This window comes from Nipponia nippon, unplaced genomic scaffold, assembly GCF_047370975.1.
Source record: "Nipponia nippon isolate SJK-2023a ecotype South Korea unplaced genomic scaffold, ASM4737097v1 scaffold_8, whole genome shotgun sequence".
Taxonomy (NCBI): domain Eukaryota; kingdom Metazoa; phylum Chordata; class Aves; order Pelecaniformes; family Threskiornithidae; genus Nipponia; species Nipponia nippon.
Window position 1 is genome coordinate 51001261 of NW_028262402.1, and position 13803 is coordinate 51015063.

At 35.5% G+C, this 13803-nt stretch overlaps 1 protein-coding gene across 3 annotated transcripts in view; it reads right to left on the bottom strand.

The window, feature by feature from the left end:
- AP3B1 (adaptor related protein complex 3 subunit beta 1) overlaps nucleotides 1-13803 on the bottom strand; it is a 168257-nt gene that overhangs the window by 68809 nt on the left and 85645 nt on the right. For all 3 annotated transcript variants that reach the window (XR_015700930.1, XM_087741417.1, XM_087741416.1), the window contains exons 15-19: nucleotides 11714-11890; nucleotides 6201-6387; nucleotides 5111-5241; nucleotides 2791-2902; nucleotides 1260-1416 (exon numbers count right to left, since the gene is read on the bottom strand). Coding sequence is in view for 2 of the 3 variants with exons in the window: in XM_087741417.1 (XP_087597543.1) it covers nucleotides 1260-1416; nucleotides 2791-2902; nucleotides 5111-5241; nucleotides 6201-6387; nucleotides 11714-11890 (764 nt within the window). In the remaining variant the exon portion in view is untranslated. The remainder of the gene's footprint in view (nucleotides 1-1259; nucleotides 1417-2790; nucleotides 2903-5110; nucleotides 5242-6200; nucleotides 6388-11713; nucleotides 11891-13803) is intronic.

Genomic DNA, 13803 nt, shown 5'->3' on the forward strand with positions numbered 1-13803 from the left:
GTCAATGAACTAAACATAAAAATTCTCTAGCATATATTGTTTGAAGTTTCTTCTTCATGATGTATAACAGGTACTGACAAACTTATCTACATTTCCTTGATTGCCATTGAACAGAAGCTGTAGATGCATCAACAAATAAGTTATTGTGAACCTATTATATGAATGAAGTAAGTTGTTTTTCAACAATTTATCTTCAGCTTATCTTTAAAACTAGATTTGATGATTAAAAATGTTACTTTATTGTACATCAGCCAGTTTTGATGGATAATCATTGTTTACCTTACTGCTTAAAATTTCAGATGTTATTCTAATGAAAAGAATTTACTGGTAACTAGCTTTTTAACTTTGCGATGATGAAAAGCCTGTATTAATTTAACCTACAGATTTCATTTGTTCTGAACAGGAAAAACAATATAAATCACTTTTAAAATCATTAAATCCTGACTTAAATTAATAAAGTCATAATTAGGGCATTATGCTGTGTTTGTTATGGAAGTGGCAAGGCGAGCTGCTTTAATTACTGTCTGTAATAAAAGGAGCAGAGTGCGTACTGCGCCCCAATCAGCGCTGTCAGCCACGACTGAGCTGAGCTGCAAACTCATCAAGTGAGCTGGCAGCAGACTACAGAGTAAAGGGCGATCATGTCTGCAGAGGCCACTTGCTGACAGCAGTGGAAGAAACAGATTCATACAATCCAAGGTATTAGCCCCAATTACTCAAAATTTTAATGATACTTTAATACATGATAATGCTGTTGATAATGGGCAATCTTAAAAAGCGCTAACACTTAAATATCTTATGACCGTTTCCCTTCACAGCCCTTGCCTCTAATATTTGGATCATAATCTTTTTAATATAACATTATTTAGAAAAATCAATTGTCTTAGTTACATAATGGCGAAGTGTTGAAGGACTTAATTTTAGCTCTCAGCAAAATTGCTGCAAAAGGTAATTAAGTGTTTCACACAACTGTTTGATCACTTATTCAGCCTCCCAAGGTTACATCAATTTTCAAAAAGCCACCCAAGATTTTACTGAAGTCAGAAATTAATTCCAAACATAAGAGTAGTCTGATTAATGGAAATATGAACCCAGTTCATATACTGAATATCACTGGCATAAACTGAAACAGGAGACATCACTCCTTGGCCAATACACACCGAAAAAAGCTCAATTAAAGGCTTAGCAGACTGTTTACAGGAATAGTGCTTTAGCAACTAGTATCACAAAAAATTAAAACCATACAAATCTATACCTACCTTTCATCAGCAGCTCTAGACATTTTCTTTGCAGTACTTTCTTTGCTGTCGGAGTCACTGTCACTTGATTCTTCACTGGAAGAGGAACTCCCACTACTCTCATCACTGCTGCCTTCCTCCTTATCTTCCTTCTCATTTTCACTGCCAGACTCGCTCTCTGAAATAAAAACAAGTCTTACATTTTTTTTCTAAATATCTTACATAATTAGTATTTTAGAAATCCAAGTTTGTTTTAAATAAAACAATGTTTTAGTATTTCAAGATCGAATTGCAAGCATTATTCACCTTGTGTCAAAAGCAGACAAGAAAATCACTTTCCCGTAACATTCACAAAATTTTGTTGGTTAAAGACGTGTCCTACAGGATTATACTTTGTCAAATTAGAAAGACCAATAATAAATTCATTGCATGTGGCTTCTTCAAAATTACATAATCCTATCAGGAGTTGGAGATGACCTCAAATTCTCTAATCTATACACTCACTTAACTGCAAGATTATTTTTTCAACTAATTGCTTAATTAGATAATCTGTTCTTGAATACCGATAGTGAAGATGATTGAATCACTGATTTAAACAAATTATTCATCCTCTAATTAATCATATGTTTACTAAATATTCAAATATATGAAGTGAATATATTCTTTGCTTGCTTCAGAGATCATTAATTTCAGTGATACAATTCTTAAGAACTTCTGTGTATTTCCTCAGTTTAGGAATGAGAGGAAAGAAGCTCCACATTCAGATTTTAAGATGCCCCTCTTCCATTCAACTAGATGCTGGTAATTCTTTTAAATCTCTAATGCTTAACATTTTCTGTGTCTAAAGTCTGGAGCTGTAAGAACGATGTTTTTCACTACATCTGAACTATATGAACATCTACTGAAACGGCTGTCTTGGGGAACTGCCTATCTGGCATTAAGTGGGAGACTGGTCAAAAGAACCTTTGCTCACTGAACTTGATAGGCAGTTGTCAGTTATCTTCTCCATCATCACCCCCATTATAATAAATAGAAAATGTCATGTAGAACTTGAGAGCAATACTGTAACACGATTTACTGAATAAACCCCATGAAAGACTACACAGTTAAACAAGTTTGGCCATTTATCAACACAGCAGCACATGCTATCAAAATAGTACTTCATCAACAACGACTTTCAAAAAACATTCAAGACTTACAGTTCGCAACAACCAAGCATATGGGCACTCTTCCCGCAAAAAGTTAGGTGCCTTTAGTTTTGACTGGAGTTACAAACTCTCGCTACTCTTACTAGACTCAAAGCAGGACGAAAATAGCATGCCAGGTTTTTCAACTGGGAAACAAAGCAAAGTCTAACTCATTTAATAAACACACAAGCCATATCTGTAAAATCAGCAGTTATTGCACAGCTACAGAGAATGTAAAATTTTCCCCCTGATTTCCTGATTTTATACATAGGTCTGGCTTTTTTTGAAAATTTTTCTGATTCTTTTGAAGTAGCGGCCAGTTCTGAAGATACAGTTCTCCAGCAAGTTGCTTTCCAAACACCTACCTGATGCACTGGTACTGGCAGACTCATCTTCCTCCTCTTCTGACTCCGAGTAGAACTTTTCAGTAGGTTTCTCTTTCTTTGTCTTACCTAGAATTCCAGCCCCTTCCTTTGCCTGTAAATAAATTTCAACTTAAGTTTACTTTTACAACCAGCAATACAAAAATATACACACAACACAGCAAAGAAAAACACTCACAGTAGTAGTATTAAGCAGTTTCTAAATAAATCCTCTAAGCAAGTCAAGAGCAACTATTAAACTTCTCTTATTTCACACAATTAGGAGAACTAAAAGTTTTGTACATACCTATAAAAGGTGAGATATGTCTATTAGAGAGTCTAGAAAAAGATTTACTAAGGCAGATTAAAAGCATTGGTAACCATAAATAAATTTCTATGCCAAAAGAACGTGGAGTCTGAGAGTTTTATCTCTAGATCCAGCTGAGTTTAGCCTATGACTAGAATGACAGGTAAATATGGCTAGTCACCACCTTTATCATCCCAAGTTTTAAGGGCAAAACAGATGTGGACCCAGCAGGCAGCAGAAGTTCCAGCAGCCACAGAGGAATTATATTTCACTTCCTCTGCAACTAAAAGTAATTCTTACCACCAAGAGAACACCAGACCGTGGCAATACTTCGACCAGAATTTTTTTCTTTCCATATCCCCCTATACTACTAGAGAAGCAGAAAAAAAACTCAGGCCAGGAAAAAAAAACAAATAGGCAGACAACTATATCAACAGAGTGATATGGGTCTGCCTCAGTGACCGTTCTGATCTGGAGTAAGACTAAATTTTGAAAGAGGTCTAACAGTGACCTGCAATGGTGTACGTACAGCTCTACAGACACACTGGCTTCCTCTTAAACACCAAAAACTGCTAAAGCTTTGTAATGCTCCACCCAGCAACTGGTATTTTAAAAAGCCAATATTCTTTTGGATATAAACAACAATTTAATTGTGGATTGCAGCTTAACAACTCAGCTTCACTCACATACATTGTGTAGGCACATGCAGTATTAGAGGAACCACAAAATTAATGACAATAAGACACTCTCCAAAGAAAATACTTGCATAAAAACACAGGGAAAGGATTTCACGTTTGTTTTGAGGCTTAAGTGGTTGGAGGGAGATGTTTTCTATTATGTTGTAGATGGATGTTACTCCATTTGATCAATTTCCTGAAATACTTTTTGTTTTTACGGGCAAAGGCACCTCCACACATTCTTTCACGCCAACTCTATCATTTATAATCCTGCGCTTGAGCTGATTGCCTTCAGATTCTCCCCATAAAAGCTTTCAGTAGTTTGTACACAAATACCTCTCTTCCTGAAATGTATATAAAAAGGTAGACAAGTAGTATGAAAGTACTAAGGAGAAATGCTTGTTCTACCACATCGCTGTTCACTGGCTTCTGCAAGTCATACCTATTTTTTAGAATCTTCTCTACCCATTCTATGCCTAACATCTTATATGGAAATTAATTAATGTGCAATTTATTGTATAAGTTGGCTCCTGACAAGGACCACGTGCTTTTCTGGGTATACCTGTTACAATGACATACCTGCAGAAGCACCATCAGCACACTATATTCCAATACACTCATACTTCTGTTACTGTTCAATAGCTTTCACTGACATTTAGTAGAACTTTGGTACCCAACACATAAATCACAACTCTGGTACCAGAACACGACTTTGCCTCAGAGTTCGCAATCCAGTTACAGAAAGCTATTGGTAGTAGAAGACCAGTCCTGTAATGTCAACAAATGACTAGTGCACCAATAGATGACATTTTCCTATTATAAACTTTGCTAATTCTCTCCAGATGATCTGAAATGTAAACCCTGGTCTCTTCCAAACACTTCAAAACATACATGATTTTTCCCCCTGCAAGGCCTTTTGTTTATATTACGTATTTTTTTCTGTTTAGACCTGGATTTGTACACAAACAAACCTCTACTCACCTCCTTCTTTGTAGTGCAGCTACACTCATCATTAACAGCAATTAACATACTGCAGCACAGCAAATGCAAGAGGTATGAAATCAAAAGTGAGATGGAGGGGAAAAAAGCCCATTTAATCCACGAGTGAAACAGAAGTGGCCTACAGTTGATCCACTTCTTTCATTGAGAAGAAAAGAGCAAGCATCATGCAGGTTTCCAAATGTTCCATTTCCAAGATAAAATAAGCAACATGGATGTTCATATGCATCAATGTGTTTCAGTGCAGCATACAGATAGTATTTAAATACTTGTATTTTTGGCTAATATTCTATATTGACGAGTGTCTTCACCAAAGTTACTTTTAACGATGCCGACGTACCGACTCAGCTACGTCGACGTTTCGGACGGATGGGTCAGGCGCCACCTCTGGCCACTCGGACAGCTCCAGGTAGCCGGTGGCTCGGCTGTTCAGCGTGTGAGACAAGGTGCCAAGCTGGAAATGATCCCGATCTATTAAAAAAAACGGGGGAGGGGAGAAATACACAAACACCATGAGCTCTACCACAAAGAGCAATCTTAATCAGGGCTAAAGGTAATTGCCATTATATTACCTCAAATGTCATGGAATAAATATAAACTAGGAAGCTCTTCATAGGTCAAAAAACTGATTTCAGTCCATAGATTACAATAATCTCCCCCATAATGGTCAATAAAAAAGCTAATCAGTCAGTGTGTTTAGAGGTGTTGCTCTGAAATGTAGCTTCTCTAAAAATTACTTTACTGTGAATATTAAGAATGACAGCACAGTTAAACAATCCATATACATGTCTTGGCACAAACACATCCAGAATTTTAATAGTTTTTCTTCAAAATGGAGCTCCTTTTAGAGCTTCAAAACTGGGACTAAGTAAGTATGAAAATTAAAATCAAAAATTGTCACAATAACAGAGCGTTTTTAATTAAGATAACATGATAACCTTTTAATTTGAGAAGACAGACAATGGTTCTTACTTGTAAAAAGACAGGGAAACACAAAGGGAAAATTATGACTTTGGAGAAAAATAATAAAAACCTGATCTGTTGAGATTCAATTTATTTCAGATTCATAAAACATTTGCAATACTCACATTAACAATCTTCTATTAAAATCCAGATAAAAGACTAGAGCTATTTTCCTAAATTGAGGAATAGCTTTCCTCAAAAGACACACCTTCTGCTATTTAAATCAAATTTAAAATCCACATGAATAGAAATGGATCAGTTTGTCAGGGTTTATCATCAGAGAAATACACCGTGTTTGCACCATGCAAACCTTGTTTGCTGAAAAGCAAGTCAGCAGGGCGAGTACGCTTGCATATTAATCATTTGTATTTGCTAAGTGACACAATTTGTGAACGTATTTGAAATAGAATAGGCTGCCACATTCCTTTACACAATGAACATTTACCAAATGATTTTGGCAGTTATACCTTTAAAAGGAGACTCAAGCAGCGGGGCGGGTTTCTGTGCCAGAAATATTTTTTTGGCATATTTGCTTAAAGCTCCGCTCTTCTCATTCGGAACAATAAGCTGCCTAATAAATCTTGTACGGTCTCTGATGTCGTAGCTTTGATCATACTTGCCGAGATTTAATACGTACTGGGTAAGCAATTTTGTCTGTGGAAAAAAACAGGACAAGAACAGAATACAAGTTATTTATGATTATTGATAACTCTGGATAAACATATTTAAAGAGGTAATAAAAATGAATGGTTATGTCAAACAAATGTTGTTCCACAGGGAATATGCATTTCTAAAGCTGCAAATGGAATTCTGAAGCCAAAGCACATGTCCTCTTCTGTATTGGGGAGGTGAATGCTGAGTACTGAGAAGCAGCCATGTGCTAGATTATTAAACTGCTGAAGTGGAAAGAAAGGCATCATTAAAAAAATAATCATATATGGCAAACCCACTGAAGGGTCTACGTGAGGATAATGAATGTGGAAATACAACTAAAAACATGGCACTCAAAACTTAATCGGAAAAATATGCAGGACATCAAAACATCAGAGGGTATTAGGGGGCTGGCAAACTGCTTCTGCTGAGGTGTGTTTTATGAAGAGATACTGTCCCTGGCATAAGCAGTGTCTGCACTCTGACTGCACTCAGTTACTTTATCCTGAATTATGACCCATTAAAGCAGACACATGAATCACTGAACTGGATTACTGCAAATTATTTGCAGTGCATTTAGCTGTTACTTTTTCATAAAAGCAAGCTGCTGATGCCCTCTAAAAACCAGGATAAAAGACTTCTTCCATTTTTTTCTTGAAGCTTAAAGCCTCCAGTAATATCGGTCATTTATTTATTTATGTAAGAGAGCAACTTATATTATCACAGCTTTTTACAGCATAATAGGAATTCCTAATTTGATGTCTGAGAATATTAACATATATTAAATAATTTTAATAATTCAGTTAAATTTTTAAAACTAAAAAAAGAGTGTAAAATATCAGGGAGACTTTCCCAGTATCTTAGAAATAACGTAGTGTAACCAGAAAAATACTGCTGAACAGATTTGTATCCATTAGATGTATCTGAAAGAAGTATGCTGCTTTCTTTATATACAAGCAAACAGGAGAAAAAGCAAAAATAATATAACATCATAAGGAAGTAAATTTTTAGTATTTCAACTCAGATTGGATGAATAACACAGGGTTAAAAATGTATTGTCAAGGAGGATTTCTTTTCTTTATAGAAAGAAACAACCTTGCATATATATCTTATTTATCATGCCATTGTTATAACAATAACACAGTTTCAATCACATGAACAGAAAAATATGTTAAAAAAAAGATCAGTCAATTCTGTTATGTGCAATTTGCTAAGAAAAGTTCAGTTTAATAATTTCCACCTTGACGATGCAAGTTCAAGTTTTTTCTAGAGATGTAAAAATACTTTTTCAGAATATTGATTAACTCCTGCAAGTGAAATACACAGTAAACAAAAGATGGTTTTAATTTTAACCACATACAATGCAATGTATGCAAGCATTTCACAAAATACCCTATGGTACCAAAGATTTGAAGAAATTAGTCATATTACATTAGAATAACAGTAAAAGCATAGTTAAAAAAACCTTTCAGTGAAACATTTTTAATTTCTTTTTTCTCTCTGATACCCAAGGATGGTTCTCTGAAAATATATTTTTTCCCCCCAAGGTACTGTCTTAGGTCTGGGAAAGGTAAAACTTTCCCCTATGTATTTCACAGCTTATTGGCAGCTATTTCTACACCAGGGTGTAAAATTTTAAACAACTGCACCAGACAGAACATACGTAATCTGCATTCACGCAGGGCTTAATGCTGTTCAATCTAAATGGAATTGAAAGGGAGGGTTCCCAGGTAGCATGAATTAAACTAAATGAGAGATACCTCCTGCAGCCTTGGCCATCACTTCTCCTCTGTAAAACAAAACAAGACTCCTTGCTGTCATGGCAGAAAGCTCAGCAGAACAGATTATAAAACACAGTGGTCTTTGCTTGTGAATTGCTATAGGGATGGGAAAAGTTGAGGGCCTTGCTATCACTGTGGGCACTTTTTCATCGAGCGTTCATGGAATTACATAAAGAGTTGATCCTGAAAGACTGCATTTTCTTTAATGGGATCGTTTTCTCCATGATCCTTTCCCTTTTCCTCCTCCCTTTCCTCTCCCCTAAAATATCTTTTCCATATTGTCCAATACAGATAAAGACATAATAAATTTATATGGAAGAATGTTCCATATCTGCAAGAAGTCTGTTGCAAGCATCATGTATAGTATAAATAGTTTTAATGAAAACAGCAAGAAAACGCAATTTTTTTGTCTTACGGCAACGCAACCAAACAAGTAGCAAAGCTTTTCTACATGGAGGTAGCTAATAGAAACAATTAATTATAATTAAAAACAAAAAAATAAACTAATGAATACACATAAGTTTTTCCAACAAAGGAATATCCATAAGAAGCTGAAAATTATTTGAGCAAGCACATTAATTTGGTGAAATATGACAGAATCTGCACACCATGACTGCTTCATAGAACAGTAAGACAAAGTATTCTGATATATAATACACTTATATGTCAACATCGCCTGTTATCTGGACATGCTTATTATACAGGCATAATATAATTTCTTTTATCCCCATACTGTTAGAATCTATTACTATTTTTTGTACATTTTGGTTCAGCTAATATGAAATGTATACTTCAGCAACATTTCTAGCATTTTCTAGTGGCAACAGCTCTATTTAAGAATTTAATGCCTATCCTATATTAGCAGCAATTAACTTTTTGGTGGATCCCCACTTGAAAAAATTTTTAATATAAGTATTACAAACAGATGAGGCTCTACAATGGGAGAGAAACAGCTATCTAGCCACTCTTTGATATCATTAGCTTGAAGTATCTTCTTTAGATACATAAGATAAGGCTATTGTGTTAAACCACATTTGACAAATCTATTTACACACTAGGACTGTTTTTTCTGGTGGGACTCCTACTGTGTTACACAACAGAAGCCCATCAAAATCTCTTTATTCTTCCTGCTATATGCAAGAAACAGCTAAAGCAATTAGGTGACATATTTTTCTACATAACACTTTTTCCTATATGAGCTCCATTTAGACAGCTATCTAGCACATTCAGAAGGATTTTTATGTCCCTAAGTGATGAAAAAATGAAGCAAGTTTACCAAACATAGACAACTAGAGGCAAGTCTGTAATTATTACATTTATCCAGATAGGATTGAACCTGAAACTCTTCCTTAAATTATGAACAGCCCTTGAAAATTCATGGGGTGATCACAGGATTTAAAGGCTATAGGAAGTTCTTATAAAAAGTCCTGAATCTTAAAAAGCATTCCTGAGAATGTGCTGCATTAAGTGTTTGAACATATGCTTAAGGAAATTATCAGCAAATAAAGTAATATATTTACAGAAAGGGAAAAAATAGCAAAGTCTTATTTCCTCCAGAATTTTGTGCTTTTCTCCAGACAAGACTTAACAGATGAGTTTTACTTGCCTTTCCCTAAGCCAGGGAAAGAGCTCTTTTCATCTGTTTCGCTGGTATTGAGTCTCTCTTGGCTATCCTACCACTACTTCTCAATAAAGTGACATTGTATCTTTGAGATTTTCACAACTCCATTAACTTCGGATGAAACTCATAAAGGATTGAAAAAAGTATTATGTGGCGGGGTAGGATACAGAGGGAGAAAACATGGGGATGAGGAGAGATGCACAGACTGACAACTGAGCAGTCAAGTGTACAAGATTTACCTTCAAGTTTGAAAAATTAGACTGAAAAATGGCTGGACTTTTTAGGAACTGAAGTCATTCCAGAAAGAAATGTTTTAATACTGAGTGAGTAAATAAGAGTTACTCCTGGGAATAAGAATGTAGATATAGGAAGAGTGTTGCCAGCTCCTAAAGGCAAAACCATCATATTCTAGTTTGGAAGGAGCTTTGAATCAAGCCAAGTCATCAACCTGCTCTGTTGGAATTTTGTATATGAATAGCTTGACCACTTGAGAAGACAACTTATTTTTCCACAACCTAAAAGTAAGACAGGAAAACACCCTTTGATGAAATTCATCATTTAGCAGGCATCTCCGGAGACAGTTTCTTCTGCTTTACCATCATTACTGTATTTGAATAAAGGGTTACGCAACACTTAAACAATGGTTTAAAATGTATTAAGATGTGAAACTGGAAAAAGAGCATCACAGAAATCAACATCTCCTTGTACACAATGGATTTTTGGACAAACATGGTGTGGAAAAATTAGTGTAAAATTACAAAAATCATATGGAAAATTAGTAAATATTATGTAATGGGCCAAAAGGAGACAGTTTAGGTAATCAAACCAATTCTACCTTAGCTCAGTCAGCATTTTCACTAAGATGAGCACTCACAGAAAGAAGTCACCTTTTGTTATTCCCCATTTTAGACTGTATAAGCAAAGGACAAGCATTCATTCTCATCTGAATGCATGGCAAGACAGTTCACCTCCCACATGCCCTACAGAATGAAGTCTCAGACAGATCAAGTCTGCAGTTGGATATAGCTAGCAGGGAACAAGAAGACACCACAGTTGCAGAGGTACAACATCCTGTGCTGCCCAAGCTGTTGTAAAACAAAGACTTTTAGCAGCCCAGGAAAGTGTATACATCTCAGACAATGTGTTTCTTCCACATTTACAACCTTTTAGAGTAATAATTGGAATTAAGAGTTAAAAATTAGTGTCAAGATGCTATATTCCATAGCCAAAGAGTCACGAAGTTCACAGTCCTGTCCTTGAGAAGACTGAGGCACCTGGCAGCTCTCATAACTATGATTTTCAGCTGCCTGGAGATCTAAGTTCACCTTTTTGTACTATTTGACATTTTTAGATTATCTTTATTACTAGAGATTATCAAAACACACCCTCTCCACAAGGTAAAGTGAAATAGTAAGAAATACAGAAAAAGGTAAAGCAGTTACTATCTTTAAAATGAGCACTGATGGAAAGACATAACGAGGTCTTTTGCTGGCATCCTCTTTTAGATATCCTGAAAAAAAAATGAGCACCTTCTTGTTCAAATTGACAGTAGTCCCTTGAAAATTCTGTTCTCAGATCCAGAAAACAGCAAATCACCTCTGGAAAATCTCCTATCTGATACTAGTAATACAGCTTACACATATTTCCTATTTATGTGAATTAAAAAATCCACAATTTCCCCAGGAAAGAAAGAGGCAAAAAAGAGTGCTCGCATCACTATATTCATATTTACAACACAGCATATACTCAAAGACTCATGGTTAGATTTACTCTGTTAGATTTCTTGAAAACTGATGTTCAGCTTTTCTTCATAGAATAATACAGACTAGTTTTGGTTACTTACATAGAAGAAATGACCACTGATCTATACAGACTGTACAAAACCTACTGTGACTCTAAATATGTACGCTTCTGAGTTTAAGCTTACCTGCTTTGAGTTTGTTAAATAGAGTTTTGCGCCCAAATTTAAGATCTGCAACTTTACAAGGTCGTCTTCATTAGTGAAGCTCTTGGCTGTCTTTCTCAAAACATCAGGTGCGATCTTTGGAACCCGTTCACAGTACTCGCCGATGAGCCAGAGAATGCTGGCTCTGGCTACTGGAACCTGAGAAAACATTGCACACTCTAAGTTAACACATTCACAAAGACTACTTGCATACTTGTACATGTCTGTGTTCAGTTACAAGTTAAACAAAATGCTGTTTAAAGACAATTGTCATGCAAGAAATACAGACCCAAATTAAATACTGTTCAATATGGCCACCGTGGTAGACTGAATATTCCTAAAAATGTAAGATACAGATCCTGCCCCCAAAACCATGCATTACAAGTTGATAAGACAAACAGAGCAGAAATGGAAACAGAGGCACACAAAAGCGATGTGTTCAGGTTCACAGTACAAGTTGGTGGGGAAGCAAAATGGAAAAGCACAGAAGAAAACAGAAGCTCATGGTCCACACAGAGTTTAGCTTTAAATAGTTAGGAGTTAAATGAAATAATATACACACACTCTTCTCAAAGGTGAGCTAGCCTATATTACCTGGTTGTCAAATTAAAAATTGCATCTGTGTTACATACCTCCCTGAAGACATTGTTCTCCTTCCTTGAGAGGAAGGAAGAAAGTATGCAATGAGAAAATTCTTCTAGGAAGAAGCATGTCTTGCATAGCATCTACAGACTGTGGTGCTTTCACATTCTGTACAGACTCTTGTTCAATAGATGTTGAAATATTAGGGAAAAAACATAAACTGTTCTATCCTATCAAATAACTGACTGTAATTCAGAAAAAAGGAAAGCTTCCAACTGTAACTGCAATTTCAGCTGATTTTGCTGCTATTTCTAAAAAAAGTAGAAAATATTTGTACTAACACTTTCCATTACTCCCTGTACTATACAGTGATCTTTTTAAATATGCTTACACTTAAGCCAGCATGAGTTCTGCCTTAGGTAAGACTGACAGGAGAAACAAGCTTTAGAAATTCAGCATTGTGGTTCTCAAAGCACTAATTCTTAGCATCTTTTATATAAGTTTTAATTACTTTTCCAGCATATGTCAGTTATTCATATATGAATATCTATTTCCCAGAATTACAATGGGAACGAACTATTAAGTATCCTACCCTGTATACACATAAAACTTGACAATACTGCTTTCCAGTTACATTCATGAAAGGTAACAAATACAAGTAAACTACCAAGGTTCAGGATAGCAATTCCCAAACTATGGTCCACAGTCCTTAATAAATGGCCCACTAAGCCATACTAAAGAAATACTAATTACGTTCACAAGAAATTTTAATGATTAAGCATGTTTTACTGCTCCAAAAAGTTGGGGAACAGTTTTGAATAAAGTCAACCTGACAATATCTGTCTCTATACTTCTCATCATTGCAAATACACATGCCAACAAAAATATAAACAAGCATGTCATGGGGAAAACGGAAGTCTGCCTCTGCTGAAAGAGAAAGCAGCCAGATCATGGAAAGATAGAATACAGGAGTCCAACAACAAAAAAAAATCCCCTCAAGAGATAAATGCCAATTCTAAACATGAAAAAGATACTTAAGGTAGAAGTAACAATGTATTGAGAGTGGTGTAACAAAATGATTTAACATACATAAATATATGTAAATACTGATTGAGACACAGACGAATTTTTTTTGTGAATTGACAAAATATTTAAATGGTCTTGGAACTTAAGAGTGTGAGAGAGAGGAACAAGCTACTGAACAACTGCTAAATATAAAAACTTTAAGTGCAGTCAGAATATGTTCGCCTGCAAAACAGTAAGACTGATGCCATTACTGTACACTGATTTCAGAAGGGAAAGAAGTTATTTCTAATGTTCCAAAGGTTACACTGCATTAAGACCTCACTCCTAATCTATTATTTTAAATTGGGCTAAAGAATAGTAATTGAGTGGTACATTAAATTTTCCAGTATTGGAGCAGTTCAAGTTGCCTGCTGTACAGATAGATACCTCTAAATAAGAATATATAGGCAACTTCAGATTTCAGT